This window comes from Rhinoderma darwinii, chromosome 5 (assembly GCF_050947455.1).
Source record: "Rhinoderma darwinii isolate aRhiDar2 chromosome 5, aRhiDar2.hap1, whole genome shotgun sequence".
In the NCBI taxonomy this organism is placed as follows: Eukaryota; Metazoa; Chordata; class Amphibia; order Anura; family Rhinodermatidae; genus Rhinoderma; species Rhinoderma darwinii.
The window spans coordinates 301,579,337-301,601,626 of NC_134691.1; the positions used below are offsets into that span (position 1 = coordinate 301,579,337).

General features: G+C 42.8%; 1 protein-coding gene and 1 non-coding gene across 9 annotated transcripts in view; both read right to left on the reverse strand.

Annotated features, from left to right (window-relative positions):
* Positions 1–22,290, reverse strand: part of KMT2C (lysine methyltransferase 2C) — a 219,778-nt gene that overhangs the window by 1,730 nt on the left and 195,758 nt on the right. For 7 of the 8 annotated variants that reach the window (XM_075827356.1, XM_075827361.1, XM_075827357.1 and 4 more), the window contains 16 exons: positions 17,026–17,190; positions 16,312–16,450; positions 16,061–16,208; positions 12,662–12,840; positions 12,391–12,542; positions 10,794–11,043; positions 9,905–10,044; positions 9,354–9,458; positions 7,206–8,328; positions 5,265–5,401; positions 3,942–4,084; positions 3,531–3,699; positions 2,539–2,655; positions 2,358–2,431; positions 1,618–1,726; positions 1–170 (listed from right to left, as the gene is read on the reverse strand). The exon at positions 1–170 is cut by the window's left edge and continues 1,730 nt beyond it. In XM_075827356.1, the coding sequence (XP_075683471.1) occupies positions 78–170; positions 1,618–1,726; positions 2,358–2,431; positions 2,539–2,655; positions 3,531–3,699; positions 3,942–4,084; positions 5,265–5,401; positions 7,206–8,328; positions 9,354–9,458; positions 9,905–10,044; positions 10,794–11,043; positions 12,391–12,542; positions 12,662–12,840; positions 16,061–16,208; positions 16,312–16,450; positions 17,026–17,190 (3,243 nt within the window). In that variant the 3' untranslated portion in view covers positions 1–77. The remainder of the gene's footprint in view (positions 171–1,617; positions 1,727–2,357; positions 2,432–2,538; positions 2,656–3,530; positions 3,700–3,941; positions 4,085–5,264; positions 5,402–7,205; positions 8,329–9,353; positions 9,459–9,904; positions 10,045–10,793; positions 11,044–12,390; positions 12,543–12,661; positions 12,841–16,060; positions 16,209–16,311; positions 16,451–17,025; positions 17,191–22,290) is intronic. The other variant, XM_075827358.1, reaches the window with a different exon arrangement.
* LOC142654779 (U6atac minor spliceosomal RNA) lies at positions 21,156–21,283 on the reverse strand. Its single transcript, XR_012849118.1, has one exon. It is a non-coding gene; the product is annotated as a U6atac minor spliceosomal RNA (small nuclear RNA).

The window sequence follows — 22,290 nt, forward strand, 5'->3', positions numbered from 1 at the left end:
CAAGCGTATACATTTTTGACAGCATGTTTAATCACATATCAGGGACAAGTAAAACCTTGGAGAAGCAAGGAATGCATTCAGTTCATCCATTTCCGGCAGTTAACGGCACCACAGTGGCAGGGGATCTTGTGCTGGTCATCTTCAAAATCAAACTTATAGTCATAACAAAGCTGCAAAGACAGATAATGTGTTAATTCTGACTTTACTTATACCTTATACTTATGACCTGTCTAATAAAATCGTGTACTCTGGGATTCCCATGGCGGTAGCGATCTAGCAAAACGTACTTGCACCCCCAGACGGAGCTATGTTTTATTAACGGTTTATTATGTGTACTATCCCTGGTGTGCAGCTGTGTTTACACCGGTTTAGAGCAGCAGGGGAAGGGATTGCGAGAGAACAGCCTTCCACTAGAAAGCAAATCCCATTGGTCTCAAGTTTTGTTCAATACAATAGGGGTAGAGGACAGTGGCTGATAACACACTTAAATGAGAAACACTCATTATTACTTGTGTAGGACTTCCTAAGCCGCATCGTTTGTGATCCAGACCTCAGGCTTTAGTGTCTGTCACAGGTAGCAACGTTATTAAAGCCATGATTGTCAGCCATATCATTTCTCTGTCAACTTGAGGATCATCTCCCCCCCCCCCCCCCTCTCGCAGCCATTCAGTGAGTTTTCTCTTTCCCTAACTGCAAACATGCTTGATTGAATCTATGCCTAAACAACCTAAGTGTATGTCCATAGTGATATAAGTTGGGGTATGTTCACACGAGGGCGTCCGTAACGGCTGAAATTACGGGGATGTTTCAGCCTGAAAACATCCTCGTAATATCAGCCGTAACGGCATGTGCAGGCGCCTGAACGCCGCGTCAATTACGGGCGTAATTGGCGCTGCTATTCATTGGAGTCAATGAATAACGGCTCCAATTACGGCCAAAGAAGTGACAGGTCACTTCTTTGACGCGGGCGTCTATTTACGCGCCGTCTTTTGTCAGCGGCGCGTATATTGTGCCTCGTGTGAACAGACAAACGTCTGCCCATTGCTTTCAATGGGCAGATGTTTGTCAGCGCTATTGAGGCGCTATTTTCGGACGTAATTCGGGGCAAAAACGCCCGAATTACGTCCGTAAATAGGCCGTGTGAACATACCTTTAGAGAGGAAGTAACTAGCTTATCCTATTTGGATTCCATTATAAATAAAATTGCTGCCAACCTCCGACATAACTGTATGAAAGAGAGAAGACTTTGAATTTTTAACAAATGTAGATGTTTTATGGTCCACCCCTGGTACACAAAACCCTGAATAGTTTCTGTTTAAGTATATGTTTACAAAAACCGCCAGAAAAAACTATGCATGTAAACATATCCTAATACTCTAGAAATACCATGAAGAATGTCTGAGGTCATTTTATTAAGGAGCTTTCCCACGACATGCATTGCTGGCATAGTGATTAGATTAGACCTTCAATGTCTGCTTGTTGCGACCCCCATCGATTTATCGGATTATTACCAGGTAGAGAGATTTCAATATCAGAAGCCAATTAGAAAACAATTCTTGATATCTTACAATTTGTATCCCTTTGTTTTTTGTGAAAAAAGTTAAACACTGAAATTACCTCTTCACCCTTTTGTATCCTCCGGTTGGAGCTAATTATTATTTTATGTCCCTTCTCAAATGTCACTACTTCAGCCACACAGTTAGGCGCACATGAATGGTTGATATACCTGAGAAATAAACAAAATGATGACTAGAGAGCAACAAAAAAAAAGCATGTAAACCAATAATAAATCACACAGCCCCCCGGTACAAGACCATTAATTCCAGCTTTCAAATTGCCAAATCCATCATATTCTTTTAGCAGCTTCGTGCAATCATTGCAGTATAGAGGTTATTAAAAAAGGGTTTACACATGGTTTTAAGCTACACTAAAGAATCTTATTTATTTCATACTGGGAGGTCCTTTAAGGTTCACAGTAATTTATTTAAAAAAGGGTTGTCTGGGATTATACAAAAAATGCATGTAATTTATGCACAAGACCGCAGCAGCCCTTTACTGGTCTCAGGGGCCTCGTTCCGCACTGGCTAGCATCACTGTTAAGGCCAGTGATTGGCTGCAGCAGTCTAGTACATAGACGGAGCGTCATCGCTGCAAAGAAGTTAACAAGGACGGGCAAGGACTACCGGAGTGGCGACGCTGGAGCTGTATGCGGATTGAACAAATGAGTATTGTTTTTTTTTCTATTTTAACAGCCTTTCTACTGAAATCTCCTCTAACAATAAACAGAACTGGAACTAAGTACTCTTGTGTTTTTACGCAAACAACCCCTGAGCCGTGCGGAGCACATTTCTACCCACCTTGCAGGACCTCCAGTCAAAGTTGCATCAATCACATGTTCATTATCGATACGAAACATATAAACACCACGATTCTGCAATAAAAGTGTCAAAGAAAGAGGCAGTTAGTAGCACATAACACACAGAACACATTTCAAAGGCAATTGCTTTCTATTAGTAACGGATACAGAATAGATCATACCTGCGACTCATACAACTTCTCTTTTCTATTGGCTACTTCATTGCGTATTATGGTTCCAATGTATTCGATCACCATAGTGTGCTTTTCAATGTCTCTAGCAGCATATAACCCCAGTCCCTTAAAAAAAATAAAAATATACATCAGGATAAGACCATGACAAATCTATGAAATCATGCTTTATGTTGCATAAGTCATTCAGTTATCACTTATACAATACCAATTATTGCAAGTAACTTATTAAATTATGCCTCAGTCCTTAACAGTATTTTTTTCCGTTTCAATGATTTTTAGAGTTTTTACAGAAAATATGAACATACAATAGAACTTAACAGTATTTTTTAATACATGAGGGTTTGAAAGTTTGTTTTCTTCTTAGGTTACAAAAAATCTTTATGTCTTATTACTATAATACATTATTTGCCATTATTATTTCCGTGCCTTTTTTTTGTATTAGTGTTTTCTTGTGTTATTCGGGGCAAAAAGTTGCACTAAAAGATTTTAAAGTGGGTTCCCCTTTTTGTTCTAATCACTTTGATATGGGCACACAGAGTTGGGTTGTCAGCACAAGGCTACTGGTGGTGTTCCTTTTTTTTCACTTGGGGAGGCAATTTAACATTTTTATTTTTTACTTTGCACATCAGCCTCAGTTACAGGGGAAAATACAGGGTCTCTACCTGTATTAAAGATCTAGGCATCTAGATATGTCAGACAATCATATCATTTCTGAGATTAATACAGTAAGCGCCATTGCCTCATTTGAGCTCCATGTAGTACGAGATCTCGTAAAAAATCTCTGCCTTCTCTATGGAAAATCCAGTTGTCTCTGATAGCCAGCTCTGCCCTCCTGCACATTTTCCAAACTATACGTGTACCAGCCGGACACTACTAGACACAGGGCAATCGGCAAGCAATTTAATGATAATGATTATGCAGAGAGAAGTAGTAACTCAAAAAAAAAGTATTCGTTTTATCTTAGCAAATTTGAAACTGACCTGAATTCGAGACCTGGCCAGGTACACATTGGATTTCCATTCAGTCTTCATCTTCCGGTACTGAGAGGATTTTGAATGGACAAACTGCTTGCTGTAGGGTGCATTCAGCTCCCCAGTGACTGTGCTCTGGAAGGACTTAGAAGTGGTGGTGCTGTTTAACGTGTGAGGCCTGTCGATGTTCACATTACAAAAAATGAAAACAAAAGAAAACTGAAGTTTACTTGAACCCAAGATGTTCGCTACAAATAGTTCCTGGGTTAACATAAGGCAAGCTAGCACAAACAACACTGCAGCTGGAAATGACACACATACACAGCCAAAGTCAAAAGGGTTTGTAAGCAACACACAAGAGCACAGATCACTAGTTGCCTTCAACCCTGGGCTGTACAATGTGAAATGAAAGGAAAATACCTTAACACAAACCTCTTGACATGATTATTCATTTTGGGCTCTGAGCGGGCACAGCCAGAGGGATTGATGGCGAGAGGGAGCTCCATTAGAGGGTTTCGGCCATAACGGAAAGTGTAACTCTCACAGGCTTCGACTCCTGGTAGCTGTAAGGTGAAAAATTGGAACTGTGAAGGATGCAGATAACTCCATATTACATGGTAATATACACGAACTAAAGTGCCATTAGGAACATACAATTTATAATATCTATATTTAATATAAAGCACTAAGCCTCCCGGTGGAGCTGACTTCCTTAAGGATATAAAGCTCCAGACTGTTGCCTAGTAAAGGAGTTGTCTGGGATTACAAAAAATGGACTGATTATTTCCAGAAACAGCACCACTCTTGTCCATAGGTGGTTGGTGGTATTGCAGCTCAGTCTCTTTATAGTGATGGCAGCCGAGCTGCAATACCAGACAATCCATGGACAGGGGTGGCAGACCTTTTGTCTAATCCCAGACAATCTTCTTTCTCACTGTTAGGCTGGGTTCACACGACCTATTTTCAGGCGTAAACGAGACGTATTATGCCTCGATTTACGCCTGAAAATACGGCTCCTATACGTCGGCAAACATCTGCCCATTCATTTGAATGGGTTTGCCGACGACCAGTAATTTACGCGTCGTCGTTTGACAGCTGTCAAACGAGGACGCGTAAAATGACTGCCTCGTCAAAGAAGTGCAGGACACTTCTTTGCAACGTAATTTGAGGCCGTTCTTCATTGAACTCAATGAAGAGCAGCTCAAGATTTACGAGCGTCACAGACGCCTCGCATAATGCGAGGAGGAGCTTTTACGTCTGAAACGAGGCAGCTGTTTTCTCCTGAAAACAGTCTGTCTTTTGAGACGTAAAAGGAAGCTAGCGTGTGCACATACCCTTATATTTTGTAGGTGGAAGTGCAAGGCGCAAGCATGTTTTATTGTCGTTGCAGCAGGTCAAGCCGTGGTAAAGTGTTCTTTTGGTTCTAGAAGCAATTTAGCTTAGTTTGAAAGGAAACTATATTTTAAGATTACATACATATGAGGTTTATTTTAAGATGGATAAGTACATCATTAGTAGTTTAACTGTTAACAAGAAAATAGAATTTCCTACTAATTTAATTTGTTTTAGGCTGGGGCTACATTAAGACGGTTTGTAGCATGACATTTCACTATTAAACGAAAGCTGCGGTCCATATGAGTGGCGTACTGCATGTAACTCAAAGTATTCTTTTGTTCTGCAGTTTAATCTCCACGTGGCCTCAGCCTCAAACTTTAAGAAACATAATGCATTTTCTGCTCATACCGATTCTGCTATTCTTGCAACTGCTGAAACGGTTAAACCAAAAAGATCTTCCCCCTTTAGGTACACTGGGAACAGCCTGAGAATTTCCGAATTTTTCCTACAGTTTGCAACAGGCTCCAAGATTTTGTCCCAAACACCTGAAGAAAAGCAAAAAAATAAGTGGTCAAAAGTAAAATGAAAGAAATAGGTTTGTGAGTCATGAATTGCAAAAAGGCATAAAACAGCCCAAACTGATTAAAAAGAGACAAACAGAATCCTCTAGTCCAGAGAATATACGGATTCAGTACTGTGAGAGGAGAAAATAAAACCACCTATATATAGCCACAGGATATGCCAAAAATGTCTAATAGGTGTGGGTCCCAACTCTAAGACCCAAACAGAAAATGGGAGGGCCGATTGACTGTTTTTATAACTCCCATATAAGTGGAGAGAGCTGCGAGCGGGGGCGGCCACATCTCCATTCATTTACGATCCTTAAAGGAAATACCATTTTAGTCCCTTAACACATTATCACATAACTGCACGTGTTAACGGGGGGGGGGGGAGTGTTAAGGGGGGGGGTGGGGGTTGAGTGTTAAGGGGGGGGGGGGAGTATGGAGCGAGCTCACGAGCTGACCGCGCTCCATACACAGCGGGTGACGGCTGTGTTACACTGCCGACACCTCACTGCAACGGGCGGAATCAAAGATCACTTTGATTCTGCCCATTTAACACCTTAAATGCCGCTGTAAATTGCCACATTTAGAATGAGGGGGGCGTCCCCTCAAACAAGCCATCGCGCCCCCCTGCCAGTAACAACAGTTGTTATGGTAGCCTAGGGGCCTAACAAATGCCGCCAGGTCTGCCATCTTTGTACTCCTTTGATGCACTGCCTCCGGCAGGGCTTCAAAGGAGACTATCAGAGTCACGATGTACTACAATACATTAGTACTGCAGTATATCATGCAAGCGATCCAACAACCGCTGCTTCAAGTCTCATTTTTTTCCCTAAATCAATGTCAAACAAAAAAAAAAGTTAACATAACTGGTATCGCCACGTCCGTGAAAGTCCGAACTATTACAATATAGCATTATTTAACCTGCTCGGTGAATGGCGTAAAAAATATATATAAAACACGCAAACTGATGTTTTTTGGTCACCTTCGCGCTCCAAAAATTGAAATATAAAGTGATCAAAAAGTTGCATATACCCAAAATTGGTATCGGTGAAAACTACAAGTCGCCCCGCAAAATTTAAGCCCTCACATAGCTAAATTGATGGAAAAATGAAAAAGTTATGGCTCTCAAAACTATTTGCTAAATTTAAAATATCTTGTGTCGCCATATTCTATTTTTTTTTATTTTTAAAAGTGGTAAAACATAAAACAAAACACATAAATTTCGCCGTAATCGTATCCACCTGTAGTATAAGGTAAATATGTAGTTTTTACTGCCTGATGGATGCCGTAAAAACAAAATCCCCCCCAAAAATTGCGTAATCGCTGTTTTTTGCCCATTTCATCCCACAAATAATTTTTTTCAGCTTCCCAGTAGATTATGCGGTAGAATATGAATAGAAATGGTGCCCTGAAAAACTAAAACTTGTCCCGCAAAAAACAAGGCCTCATATGGCCATACAGACTGAAAAATAAAAAAATATGGCTTTTTGAAGGTGGGGAGGATAAAACAAAAGTGAAAATCCGAGGAGGGAAGGGGTTAAGTATATTGAACAGGGTCATGTAAATTGCTTGCATGTGCTCCACATAAGCATATAGCAAAGAACTATGGTATAGCACAGATGTAATATACCCCCTTCAGTTTTAAATCTCTGGCAGAAGAGATGCTACGTGAATAATTTTTGCTTCAAGGTTGTAGATAAAGTGATAAATTATGCCAATGTAAACGGACGAGAGATCTGGTCACCTGACAAGCGTCATAAAGACCTGAAGATATTGTACCCACCTTTTAGTGTGATATCTGTAAGGACCAGGTCTTCATGTCCCTGTTCGTGTACTCTGATGACAAATAAGGGCAATCCATCTCTCTCTTCAATGGAGCAGAGGTACCGGCAGCGCCTGTTGGCATACCGCGTACTCCAGTACAACCTGCTGGCTTCATAACCTACTGGAAATAGCGCAGTCGCAGAGTAAAAGTCCTTCATTTGCTGCGGTAGCAGCTGACCAATTGCATGGAAGATCAGGCTGCCAACACGGAAAGTGTGGTGACGTTCCCCACGTTGCACAATGCTAGCGATCTGTCGCACCTCATCGCGCTGAACGTAGACTCTACGAAACACTGCAAAATAAGTCAGTTCTTGCTCATGAACTCCCTTTGGCTTGTGCATGGGGCAAAGCATAGTTTTGTCTTTAAAAAACATGCATTGTGCTTTTATTGCACAGGTAAAGTGATAGATATTGGTGCACCTTAACCTGTGGCAGCCGCTTGTGGCTCCTGTTTTATGACAAAAGACACACTTCATCTGCAGCCCTCGTCTCAAAGCCAGTTCTACATTAATTAAGGCACCCGCCTGTGTCTCATAGACTTCGGTAGACCAAAGAGCACAGTTTAAATGGACCCACAGGTCAAGGTCTAGGTTGAGTAGCCTTGCTGGCCCATCTGTCATTCCATCTCCTTCTTCATGGCAGAAACAACATTTTCTAAAATCTTTGGGCAGAGGATCTGGCTTCAGAGATGTTCCTAGTCTTTTCAAAAATTCATCTATGTCATCCTCACATTGAGGTCTGAAAGGCATCTTGGGAATAACAATTTGAATATTCCATTTCTTCCACTTCATTGCTTTCCACCTTTTGCTGAGACTCCGATAATCTTCCAGTCCACCATGAACAGCTCTTGGCCGTGGTTTTAATTTCACTGTGACTTTCAGCTCATCTGGCTTTGCCTCAAATTTAGCAGTTTCAAAAGCAGCAGATGGGAATGATATAGGGGGAGACGATGGTGGTGAAAACTTTTCTTGCAAAAGCGGAAGGCAATGAACATCCAAAGTGGAAGTATTGTTACTGTACTGGTGACACGACTTTGGTTGAGTTTCTCTTAGAGATGGAGAAGTTAAGGAACAACCCTGGCCCTACAAAATAATTCAGTATATGTTAATACAATTAAGAGGTTGTTGAATCTTTCTAGACCGATCTAGCACTAAACATGTACAATTCTCAAACGAATATCCTAGAAATTCCTCCCTCAATGTCTGCTTTTCCTTTAAACCTATTTTTTCTACTATTCCAATGCTCACAATCACATGTTGCCCCTCCTCCTCTCAATCCTATGTCTTAGTATAAAACTGGCTGCAATAGAAGCCTCCGTCGTCTGCAGGGTCTTTAGAAGGATCGCCAAGCCCTGCCCCCTTAGCTGTTCAACTTGACTAAAATGGAAGAGATCAGCAGGAAATTATACTCTGTTCATACTTTTATCACTCATTTCTATCGTTCGTGTTCCTTTAAATTGCACTGCTATGTCAGCTAAAATCTACATTGGGCAACAATGCCTCAAACTGAAAACGTTAGTGCCAGCAATCCCCGATATTCGCTTTAAGGACAGTTTACACAGTGCAACGTGGAAACCGCTTCAAAATCAGCGCAAAAAAACTATTCAAATGCTCATTCCCCCCATTGATTTTTCCCGGATGACATTTGGCCGCTCATGGGAAAACAAAAAGGAGGCATGCTCTTTTTACATGTACACAAACCTGTGGCGCTCGATTATTGCATTAGATTCAATGGCCATGGGCAAAAAAAAAGCGTTAAAACAACGCTGGCAGTTAAAAATCTGAAGTAAAAAAAAAAGCTGTGAACTAGGCCTTACACTGCACTGCAGATCCTCACTGTATCTTCTCCAACATCTATAGTACAAAGTTACAGGTCATCAAACTGGCCCTGCTATTTTTTTGTTATTATCCCTGGCCTATATGTTGTATGAGAACAGAAGAACACGTCTGCTGTCATACAGAAATACTGCCACTGCCCATTCACTACCAGAAAGCACATACTGAATAAAGAGTGAAGGGGTGTCTGGTAGAAAGCAAACATTTTCCTCTAATTTCACACGTCTCTATGGACTGAGCCAATGTAACATTGAATGACCGTTAGACATTACCTTCATCGCATTGCTCTTTGCCTGCGCAGCAGAATGCAGCAGAAAACAATTGTTGCTGCAGAAGACAAGTTCGCCATCCATGCGTCCAGAGCTGTGAAGGAACTCCTGTCAATCAGAAACATGTCCCATCAGTATCTAGGTAGGTCAAGTTTATTGTCAAAGCTTCAGATTCAAAAAAAATAAGTGCAACAAAGATAAGATGTCAAGAAGGTAGTAAAAAATTGTAATATTAACAAATTAACAGCAGTTTAAGGGAAGCAACATTACAAAATGCGGTTATCTGATGGCGTCTTTCCTGCTTATAGTAGCGCTAGATGTCATTTACAAGGAATGCGAAAGTCATTTGATATTAGTAGATGCATTCCACAAACGAAAACAAGGCCGAACCAACTATGTAATCCATACAAGAGATTATTATATTATTAAAAGCAGATTAGCAGACAGATTTAACATGAACAATTTAATCTCCCACGTGTCAAATATTTTCATTAACTAAATAATGAAATATAGAATTGTAATAATAATAATAATAATAATATTAAAGTGTATACCTGTTTGGGAAAGTTCAAATCTTTCATCGCTTTTCGTACCCCATTTCCGAACACTACAACCTTGCAGTGACAGCACCATGATTGCCTCAGAGCTGGGGAATCCCCCATAGTTGGGGGGTGAGGTCTGTATCCTGGCATACCTGGGCAGAGAAAAACCCTCAAAGATTTTTGGCACCTATAATATCACACTATACTTCAAGACAGAATTCTTAAAATAAGATAAATAGACATAAGCGTAAGAACCGTCAAGTGCACCAAGTATACATAAAAGCACGGTATTAATGACAAATGCACATAGAGGAACAAAAAGGACCGTGTCCACATAAAACAAGGCCGCTGGTTTTAACCTCAAAATTAGAAAAATTTACTTAAAGAGTTAATACGATTAAAGGAGTTCTATACTACTGTGAAACAAAGTTACATAGTGAGTATATGCAGTGCTATGTTAGTGCTTGTAAGGCTTCGTTCACATCTGCATCAGGGGTTCCGTTCATGGGTTCCATCGACCTTTCAGTCAGGGGAACCCATAACTTTGTTTGCATTACCATTGATTTCAATGGTAACGCTTCTGTTGCTAATAGTTTTCATTTGTCTCCATTCTCTAAGGTTTCCGTTTTTTTGGGCGGAATCAATAGCTTAGTCAATTGCGGAAACCTATTGATTCCACCAAAAAAACGGAAACCTTAGGGAACGGAGACAAATGGAAGCCGTTAGCAATGTTTCCGTGAACATTGATATCAATGGTATTGCTAACGGAAGCTAAGGTTTCCGTTTGCCTTTGTGTTGAGGGGTTCTCGCGACGGAAACCTCAGACGGAACCCCTGAACGGAAAGCCAACCCTGATGTGAACAGGCCCTTAGTCCTATGCAGAATGTTATCAGAGACTCACCAGTACTGTTAGGCATGAACGGCAGGTTGTGAGGTCTCATGCCATATGGTCCTATGAGCCTGGTTGGTGGTATGGGCCCTGGTCTGGGGCGCTGACGTAACAGCTGCTGCCTATATTCCAAATTAGAGTTCATCCTGTGCCCATTCATTAGGAGAAGAGAGGCAGAGTCTGCAGCGCTGCTCACTTCGTAGCTGGTGGGAATGTGAACTTGCAGCAAATCAGCAAATGCAGCCACTACTCCACTGATATTCTAGAAAAAAAATAAATCAAAAAGTAGATAGCTTGAACTATAAACTTTTACTAACTCTAAACTTTGTATACAAGTATTGCATACAGGCTAACCAAATAAAAAAAATATATAAAAGAAGAAAAAGGTATATAAATTTCCTCACTAAAATATGAACAGGGATGACATTTTTTTAAATTAGCATTTCTAACATATTATTTGATGTGTTATATCTAAAGTTGGCCATAGGCAAAAAGCAAAGAATTTTATAATTTTTTAGAATGATCTTCATGTCTAGCCTACGTCAGACTGAATCCAGCCGTTACGGTGGGCTTGGACGCTGCCAGATCCTGCCTGGGGCCTTACAGAATTACAAAAAGAGTTTGATCGATGTACAAGAGCCTGAGGTAGGTATAGCTGTAATGCGTGGACTACATCTAAATTGTGGTGGGCCCGCTCCCTATGGTGCGGAGGGGAGGGGCAGAAGGAAAGGAGAAAAATGTCTTCATTAATATGAAAGACTGAAACCACCTAGGATAATAGGTGGGAGCAAGTCGGGGGACCACCTTGTCCTGGAACATCAACAGGGACGGGGTCTTACAGAAAGGGGCTGCCAATTCAGACATATGTCGAATGGAGGTGATCGCCAAGATGGATAGCTTCCAAGATGGAGGCGAAGGGAAACACTCTTGTGAAAGAAGAATTTTAAGTTGAAACGCATGCACGGAAAAATCGGACATTAGGAAGGACTTGGGGAGGTTAAAGATGCAACCGAAGCAGGACAAGGTGTCAAAAGTTATCTAAAGGCTTTCCAGATTGGTTGACCTTGAAAGCGCTTTTATCATGATGTTGTTCAGGTATGGAAAGGCTACAACACAGCAGTAAAGGAGAGCATCTTTGTGAACACTCGTGGGGCAGTTGATAATCCGAATGGGAGAGTAACCGATTGGTAATGGCAATAATGGATTGTAAAGCAAAGGAAACGCTAATGGGACGCACGGACCGGGGATGTGCAGATACGCCGCCTTGATGTCTACTGACAAGAACTCCCCCCTGCTCCATGGCTTCGATAAGCGAGGCGGAAGTATGTCAGAATAATATCTGCAAAACCTTTCCTGTGGAGGAACCGGGACAATTACTCAGTGGGATAGAAGAGAATAAAGAGTCTGCCTACTAATGCACAGCAGCTATACCCATGGTCATCATCTGTGTCCCCTAAATACACAAACGAGAACGGTTGAATGCCCCATTCTTAAAGTAAACATTTTCTGAGCGCTGGATAAACTGGGATACACACAGAAGGTTAATGTGGATGAAGGAAAAACAAATATGTATAACAATAGGCAGAGAGATAGATTACATAGCAATTACCTCAGCAGCTGTAGGATGCAACGTGATTGCCACAGAGATAAATCCAGACTTCGGTCCATTTGATGTTTGTGCAAATTGTGATCCAAAAAACAGGGAACCTGCTCCTGGCTCTCTCTTCATTCCACAATCTCGGGCTTCAGATCCTGGAAAGACTGAAAGCAGAGGAATCATGTAATGTGAATATTGTCATCCATATCATAGACCCATTTGTTATGTTAAAATAATCACAGCTTATTTCAGGTGACGATAGGAAAGATTGCACTCAGAATACCTTTTCCTGTGCTGCTCGGTAGCATTGGAATGATTGGGGAAGGTGCAGGATCTGGTGGTTCCTCTTTCACTAGTGACAAGTCTGGGTATCTGCTTATTTCCATCCCAACAACACTTTCAGGAGAGGAGGAGGGCACAAAACTGTCAGGGCTATCCCTGGCATCACAGTGATCCTGAACCCTGTTAAAATGTACATACGATTAGCTTGAACTAGTCTGGTTTTTGTAAATACAGAATGCATCATGCCACATAAAGCGCTTTTCACAGCAAAAAAGAACACACAAAATGGGTACAGCAAGAAAAGAGACCAAAATTAAATTCAGATTTTTTTTATTCACTGTTAAGCTTTGCATTCACACAGATATGGATTTCTATTCCATTTTAGATGACCTAAAACAGGCAAAAATCAGGATTTTTGTACTTACCAGTAAAATCCCTCTCTCGTTGAATTTACTGGGGGACACAGTACCATGGGCATAGGTCGCTGCCACTAGGAGGCTGACACTAGGTAAAAATATATATATATAAAAAAAAGTGTGGCTCCGCCAAGTCAGCTATACCCTCTGCTGAGCACTCTGCTCCTTGGTTTATACCAAGAGCAGTAGGAGAGCAGAGAAGAGAAAAGGAACCTCAAGAAACCCAAAAAACAAGAGATAGGGTGGAACCTGTATCCTCCAGTGAATTTAACGAGAAAGGGATTTTACTCGGAAGTACAAAAATGCTGTTTTCCTCGCTAAAGTATTCACTGGGGGGGGGGGGGACACCGTACAAGTTCCTTAGGGAGGGGAGGTAACAAGAATAATAAACCACGGCTGCTTGAAACACCAGCCGACCCAAACTGGCATCGGCAGAGGCCGAAGAATGGATTCGGTGAAACCTTGAAAAAGTATGTAACGAGGACCAAGTGGCGGCTTTATAGACCTGAAGGGCAGAAGCCCAATGCCGCACCACTCAGGAGGCCCCAACTGCCCTACTAGAATGAGCACAGTGACCCGGAAGGGAGGATCCCTACCTTTAGCAGAGTAGGCCTTTCTAAACTGCCAAACGAATCCAGCTAGCAATGGTGGCTTCTGAGGCCGGTTTACCCTTACGAGGGTCCTCAGGAACAACAAATATTGAGTTGGTCTTCCGGAAAGGACTTCATAGCTGTAATACAGACCCGAAGGGCTCTAACGACATCTAAGCAATGTAAGGCACGTTCTCGTGGATGAGAAGGTTTAGAACAAAAACGAAGGAAGGACAATGCCTTCATTAAGATGGAAAGAGGAAACCACCTTAGGAAGGAAAGATGGCACTGGACGAGGCACCACTTTGTTCTTATGAAAAACTAAACGGAGGTTTGAGGGATAAAGCTGACAGCTCAGAAATTCAACGGATAGCGGTGATCACAAGGAAAACGACCTTCCAGGATAAGATTCTGAGAGAAACTTCCCGCAAAGGTTCGAAGGGTGTAGCCTGGAGAGTGTCAAGGACCAGATTGAGGTCCCAAGCTTCCAGAGGAGACCAATAAGAAGCAGCACAATGTGCGACTTCCTGCAAAAAAAAAAAAAGTCTTAATTGGAGCGCGGAACGCCAAAATACGTTGGAAATAGATAGATAGGGCTGAAACCTGTCCTTTTAGAGTAGCCAATGTGAATACCGGACCTAAACTCACCTGGAGGAAAGCCAGAATTCACGGGATGGAAAAGAGGGGGGGGGGGGTGGGATTCTCACCACCTGAAATAAGCCAACCAAGTTCGATGGTAAATCCTTTGGGATTGAGTCTTCCAGGCCTTAATCATGGTCTGAATGACCAGATCAGAAAAATCTTTGAACTACAAAACCACAGTATCAACAGCCAAGTCGTCAAAAGCAGCCAGGGTAAAACAGAGTGGAATGGACCTTGGGAAAGAGGGTCGCGCCGCAGAGGAAGCGGCCAAGGGGTGTCTGTTAACAGTAGCATGAGATCCGCGTACCAAGCTCTGCGTGGCCAGTCTGTGGCCACCAGAATGGCAGGGGATTCCTGCGTCCTTGACCCTTTTCAACACTCGAGGCAGGAGTGGAAGGGGAGGAAAAAGATAAAAAGGAGGTTGAAGGACAACCAGGGGAGAATTAGAGCATCGACTCCTATGGCCCTGAGATCCCTGGTTCTGGTGACGTAGTCCGGGCACTTGTGATTGAGGCGAAGTGATCGACGTCCGGAAAACCCCACCGAACGCAAATGCGGTGAAAAATCTCTGAATGAAGAGACCATTCTCCGTGATCCAGGAATTCCCGGCTCAGGTAATCTGCCTCCCAGTTGTCTATTCCTTGGATGTGCACTGCTGAGATTGCTGGGACATTTTGTTCCGGCCAGCGAAGAATCTTGGCGGTTTCCTTCTACAGTCCTGCTTCTTGTACCTCCCTGATGATTGATATAAGCCACTGCTGTAAAGTTGTCTGTATCCACACAGGAAGACCCTGGAAACGGCCATACCCCTCCCACAGAAACTTGTTAAATCAGTTTGTACAGAAAGCAGGAGACGACAAAAACAGATCAATAGACCCAAAAAAAAAACACCCATAACAGGTCTCGGTTCTTACACACTGGGATATTGAATGTATAGCGGTCAAAGTGTATTTACCGGAAAAAAAAAAGAAGGGGATATTGTACGTATTAAAATCCATTAGTATAAACGTTTTCAATCTCTATGTTGTTAAATATGGTTTGAGAGAGTGGAGTCTCACTACTTTACTCCCTCCCACCTGTCAACATTAGCTGGGGATGTACATAACTTAGTGCATAGTTAGTACATAACTGGGGATGGTGCGTTTCACACACCTCCATACAGAGAAGTTAAGTTACAACAGATGCAGTTTTCTCCTTTCCGCAGGTCCTCAAACGATATGGTGGGACTTGGATCATTCACCTGTTTTAACATAGGGAAGTTTGAGGTGGTCACTCCCGCTCGTGGATACAAATGCAAGGTGGGTTATACAGCATGTATAACATGCCATGATAAAGAACGACAGATGCGTTTGAAATGCGTAGGCTTGCTGGATCCACCACTACTTGCTCACTGTATTTTAAAGTGGAAACGTTGCAAGAATTTCCTTTTAAAGCGCTGAATCAAGTATCTTTTTTCTATAAAAACTGAACCAGTGTCTGTGGAAGGAGTATGGCCTTCCTGAGCGGAGCCAGAACTTCTTCCTACCTAGTGTCAGTTTCCTAGTGGCAAGGGCCTATACCCATGGTGTGGTGTCCAATGAAATAAACGAGAAATAGAAATAAATTCCAGTTCCTCCTAAATTTCTAGAGAGATTATGGTGTGCAGAAAACATCAAACAGATGAGGACAATGCTTCACAATCAAATATTTACACCATAAAAATAAAATACAAGATTTGCTAAAAGAAGGAACACGTTGATAGACGCTCCTCACCTCAACTCCTCCTGATTGTTGTGGGGTGGAGTGGGCAATGAAGCTGGGACATCCACTGATTTAGGTCCCTGAGTCATAGCTCTAGCCAACAAGTCATCCTGGGACCTGAAAGGCAGCTGAAATTGTTTGGGTCCCAGAGCTTTGGTAACTGTAATAAGAAACAGATATAAAGCACATGAAAATATATAATATTTATTTTCTTTATAATTAAAATATTTGCTTTCGAAAAAGAAATGGAAAATAATTTATACCATGGCCTCCAAGAATGGCAGCCTTTCCAGCCAGCTCTTCGGTTGTGGCATAACCATTCACCATCTTCTGGCAAGCCACTGGAGGTGGAGTAGGAGGCAGGGAAGCCGGCGGAGTGGGAGGATTGCTGAGATTATTTTGCTGTAAAAATACACAATATCTATCAACGTAGTCAACAGTTCGCTCACCAGAAATAACCGGGATCTTGGTACATCTCCATATTTTTATATTACGGTTAGTGTATCAATTATCATGAATTTACACTTTACAAATAAAAATCTAAAATAGGACAACGGAATTCAAAAAGTAAATATATTCTCCATGAATATGAGAGTTATAGTTTACTTAAAGCGACTGCCCGGTGTGCTATATTCAGCTCTGACATTCTTTTGTCAACAGGATCACAGTAGCAACTTTTAGACTGATGTCGTTGAGACGTCAGATAACCATTTCCCGGCATTGGCATTAAGGGAGGAGCAGGAGTCTGAGACGCTCCCTATACTGTGCCGATGCCTGTAATTAGACATCAGCACAGTGTAGCTGAATGGAGTAGGCAGGCTCAGCTTGATCCATCACTCACCAGTGTCTGCCTGCCCGCTCAATTCTGTAGTTCGGAGCCGTATAAGGAGCCATGGAGGAATGGAGTATTAAATTTTTTTTTGCCCCCACCCCACGTATTGTATAACCTACAGGTGGACCAGAAAGACTGTACAAACCTTAAAGATTAGCTGTGAATAATAATCTGATACGCCATCAAGAGAAGCACAGCCAAAGGTTCCCAGCAGCCGACTCCCAGTACTCATTAGGCCAGTTCCATATGGGAGAAATTGTGCAAAATTTATTCCAACTATTGGCTCAATTAGTGGAAGCAGGGAAAGTTGCTAAAGAGAAAAAAAAAATACATGTCACATATGGATTTGAATCCGACCACGGGAAACATCTCTATGGTGTTTCTAGGTTGTCCCTGTGTTTGCATGGGTTTCCTCTGGAAACACCAGCTTCCTCCCATTCCGCAAAAAAAAGAATTCTACAGCACTGCAGAATGTGTTGGTGCTATACAATCAAAGGGAAATAAAAAGCAACACAAAAACTAAACAATTTTAAGAAAAACACAACACTCTAATGTCTTTGGGAAAGCCACATAGTCCCATTATATCTTCCACAGAAGATAGATAAGATTTTTGTTCTCACTACAAAACCTGATCCTCGTTATATTCATTCGGCGAGACGAACGGGACAGCACCATGGATAAAGGCCCTTGCCAATAGAAAGCGGACACTAGGTAGGAAAATTCTTGGTCATGCCCTTCCCACAGACACTGTTTAAATCAGTTTGTACAGAAAGCAGTAGAAGAAGAAAACACACAACAGGTCCACGATCCCAAGAGAAAAACAAGCAAACAGCCAGAACAACAGTTTCTGGAACAAAACAAAAATGAGGGCGTGACCTCTGTCCCTTGCAATGAATACAACAATAAAATGATTTTATGGCGAGAACAAAAATCCAATTTTCTTGTTTATATAATTGGGAGACACAGCACCGTGCAACATGCTAAAGAAGTCAAAGAGACTGGCAAGAAAATGAAAACAAAAAAGTTCAGCAATGCAACCCGTGCCTGCAGCACCTTGCAACCCAGTCTGGCATTGGAGGAGGCCAAAGAATGAATCTGGTAACATTTGGTGAAGGTGTGCACTGAAACCCAGGTAGCAGCCTTGCAGACTTGAGCAACTGAAGCTTGATGCCCGACCTCCCAGGTGGCACCAACTGCCCTTATAGAATGGGCACTGACCCAAATGGAGTAACTTTTGGACCAATAGGTTTCTGAAATCACACACTGGATCCAACGCAATAGTGACCTTGGACGCGGCCAATCCCTTTTATGACCCTTCAGGAATGACAAAAATAGAATCGGAGCGCCGCTTCGACTCAGTCATAGACGCGGACTGCTCTCACCACCTCAAGGCAATGCAAAGACTGTTCCCACAGATAAGATGGGGAAGGGCAGAAAGAAAGTAGGACAATCTCTCCATTAATATAGAAGGCAGTAAAAAAAACGTTGGGAGAAAAAAAAAAAAGAGACAGGCTGCAACACCCCTATGGACGCCCAAAAAGGGAGACTTGCCGAACAGAGCAGTCAGCTCTGAAACCCATCTGATGGAAGGGATGGCTACAAGGAAGACAACTTTCTAGAAAAGGAGATGGAGCGAAACGTCCTTCAAGGGTTTTGAAAGGAGCTACCTGAAGAGGAGCATGACCCCCCCCCCCCCAAGACCAATTAAGTTTCTAAGAATAGTCTTTACCTGAGAACGAAAGACAAAAGTTAGTTAAAAAAGTATTTACAGAGCAGAAACCTGACCCTTAAGGGAAAACAACCCAATTCCTTGAGCAATGCCTGATTGCAGGAAGGACAGGATCCTCGGCGTGGAGCATTCCATCAAATCAAAAACTACTGTATGCTGGTCACAACAGGAGAAATAAGACATTCACGTACGATGGTATATCGTGGCTGATTAAAGTTTCCGGTCCTTGAATAATGATCTGGATGACTGGCTCAGAGAGGCCCTAAGAACTTGGAACCTCGGCTTCAACAAATGCGCCGCTAAACGAATCTGAGGTAAAGTGGCGTGGAATAGCGGACCTTGGAAATAAAGGGTTGAGTTGTAAGACGCCAAGGTGCCTTCACGAGTAGACTTACAAGGTCAGCATACCAGGCCCTGGGAGGCCATATGGTTTGCGGGAACGCCTGCCCTATTGTGTTTCTTCAGCGCTCTGGGCAAGAGCGAAAGGGGAGGGAAGAGAAACAGGAGGGAGAACTCATTTCATAGAGTGATTAGGACATCGACTGCGATGGCCCTTGGATCCTTGCCCTGTCCACGTAGGTTGGATCCTTGTGGTTGAGAAGAGACGTGAAGAGATGCACTTCTAGGGTGCCCCAATTCATGCAAAGGTGACAGCATACGTCTGGATGAATAGACCACTCTCCTGGGTAACCCTGGAGAAGAGTCCAATGGGAGAGGGCAGGTAAGGTTACCCTCAATTCCAGAAGATTGATCTGCAATGATGACTCCTGCTGCAATAAAGTGCCCTAAACCGCTTGAAGGCCAAAAACTGCACACTGCTAAGACAGACTGGCAGCCAAAGAGAGGCCAAGACAATGCAGGGAAGAAAAGACCATCCTATTGTGATGGTCAGTAAGGTCTCCCTCCAGCCCAGCTCCTGACAAATACGAGAGCTGAAGAGAATCAGCTGGCCTCGAAAGTAGATACCATCCTGCTTAACACGTGCACACATAAGTGGATGGAAGCGGTAGTGTGTTCTGGCAAAGAAGGGTCACTTCAATCTGAAGAGTATTGATCTTGTCCTCCAGTAGATGGACCCGTACATACCCGGTGTTGTAGTTCATTGCCAAAAACTCCATGTTCTGAGTTGGGACCAGGGAGGATTTTTTCTCGTTGACCCACTTGAACATTTTTAACATGCCCAGAGTGATGTGGAGTCTGAGGATTTGCCTGTTTGTAGGGGGCCTTCACTGAAAGGTCATCCAGGTAAGGGATAAGTGACTTGGAGAAACGCCATGAGAGTCTTTAGGAACTTGGTGAAGATCCGTGGCGAGCCCAAAGATTAGAGCGATCAATTGGAAATGTTGAGAACCTATCGCAAAATAAAGGAAGTGCTTGTGGGTCCTTACGATAAGGATGTGGGAGGTATACAATTGCAAATGTCAATGACAGGAGGAATGCTACCCGTTCCAATCATGCAACCACCAACTGCATGGATTCAATGCGAAGCAGCCGAGCGCGAATAAAGTGGTTCAACTTCTTCAAATTCAAAATTGGATGGACTGATCTGTCCTTTATGGATACTGTGAAGAGAACCTCTGAAAACATTCTTTCTATAGGAACTGGGACTGTAACCTTTTGCAGGAGAAGGTAACAAACAGCCTGGTAAAAAGAAGATGCCAGATCCGTTGCACGAGGTGGAGTCGATAGAGAGAGAGAAAATAAACAAAAAAACAAAACTTACTGGGGGAAGGAAGAACTCTACCTTGTAACCTGTCGACAGAACCTCCCGAACCCAGGCACGTGCATGTGAGAAAGTCATGTCTCCTGAAAGAAGTCGTTACTCCACTCTGACAGCCAACACAAGTAGGAGACACCTTCAGGCTAAAGAAGTCTTGGCAGAAAAGGACTTATGGGCCTTTGGGAAATATTTCCAAACAGGCCTGAGCTTGAAAAATCGGGCAACCAGTCCAATCTAGTCTCTGAGTAGAGAAAGTCCTCTGGGAAAGAAAAAAAAAAAAGGGTTTGGAAAGGACAGAAACCTCTTAGAACAGAGAGAAGTCTGCTGATGGCACGGGTCGGCTCTAATGCAGAAGAGAAATCTTACCGTCAGTCTCCTCAGAAATAATTTCATACGTTTACCAGAAGGCCTGATACCAATGAAGCGAAGGCTAATAAGGGCTTTTTTTGAAGCCTGTTCAGCCGCCCAAGATTTCGGACAAATGGACCATCCGATGGAAATCAAGCTAGCCGATGCACTGGCATGGAAGCAGGCAGACTGAAGGAAAGCTTCCTGCCAGAAAACTGTTAGAGGCTAGGAAAGATCCTGAAGGCCAGATTGAAGGAGGCGGAGGTAGTCAAAACAGTACTAGTACAGTGCTGAAAGTGATGCTGTGGGAGATGTAGGACTACCCTTAATAGAGAAATCTGTGCTGGGATACAGTTAGCGTGTCGGTTCAGAGCGTGGAGTGTGTGGCCTAGGTGCCAAAACGTCTGGACCACATTTTTATCAAGCCCAGCAGCACCGTGCGTCATAAGTCCAAATTACTATGCCATGCCCAAGAGCCTTAAAACTTTGTTGGAGATGCCACGAAGCAGGTGTCGATGCCTTAACTGCACGCGTGTATTTAAGGCCGCGTAGCCTCTTCTTTCTTTGTCACGGGGAGCGCTAACCTTCTCTCCTTCCATACAGCAACCAAAAAAACTGACCGTCTATAGAGAGGCCCTCCCAGAGACAGAAGATATCCCCTTTTACAATAAAGATAAATGTACCCCAAGAAGAGAGAGTGTCTCTAAGGCTTCCCAATAGATGGAAAGTGAATTCTGGCAGGAAAATGTGCATATTCACCCTCCGAAGTCTTCAGGTGTACGCAGGTTTACCACTTCAGTAACCTCACACATATAGTGGGGTTACGGGCAGTCCACCTGCGGATGCATAACATAGGTGAAGCGACCGTCAGTGAGCAAAATTCAGTGCAGAGAATTGTCTGGTTTCCCGGCACCCACATAGGGTTGACTAGGCTGGAGACCAGGCAGACAACCCACCTGTAGCTGAAGGAAAAAATAAAATAAAACTACAAAGTACAGCTGGCCTGAGGAAAACTAGGCTAAAACTGGTTTAACCAGTGTTTGTGGGAAGGGCATGGCCTGTCTGGGCAGAGAAGACTTTTCTTACCTAATGCCAGTCTCCTAGTGCAAGGGCCAATGCTTATGGTGCTGTCCCGTCCCCCCCCCCCCGTCCCCAATAAATACAACGAGAAAGAACGATTTTAAAGTCTGGAATTTTATAATTCCAATCCTAATACTTCACTCAAAGATAAGCAGCTATTAGCCCCCACTATTGAAATAATCTGCAAGTTTGGCAGAGATGGATGGGCATCTCAATAGGAGCAATGGGACCGGTAACTACAGGTTGAACAATTGTCGTTACGTCAATGGCCAACTTTACTCATGAGGTAGATAGAGGCTAGTAGTTTATGAATTACGTAAACTAAAAAGTGGCATATACTAACACCCAACAGTTTATTCTAGATTTTATGGGATAAAGTACGCACAAGACGTTAAAAGATATGTTTTTTTTTCTGCTACTAATTAGAATTTACTGGTATAGCATTAACCCTTTATGACAGCCAATACACCTTTTCACTTTGGTCATTAAGCGCACTTAGGCCAAAGCGCCGCCTTTTCATGGCGCGGTGTCCT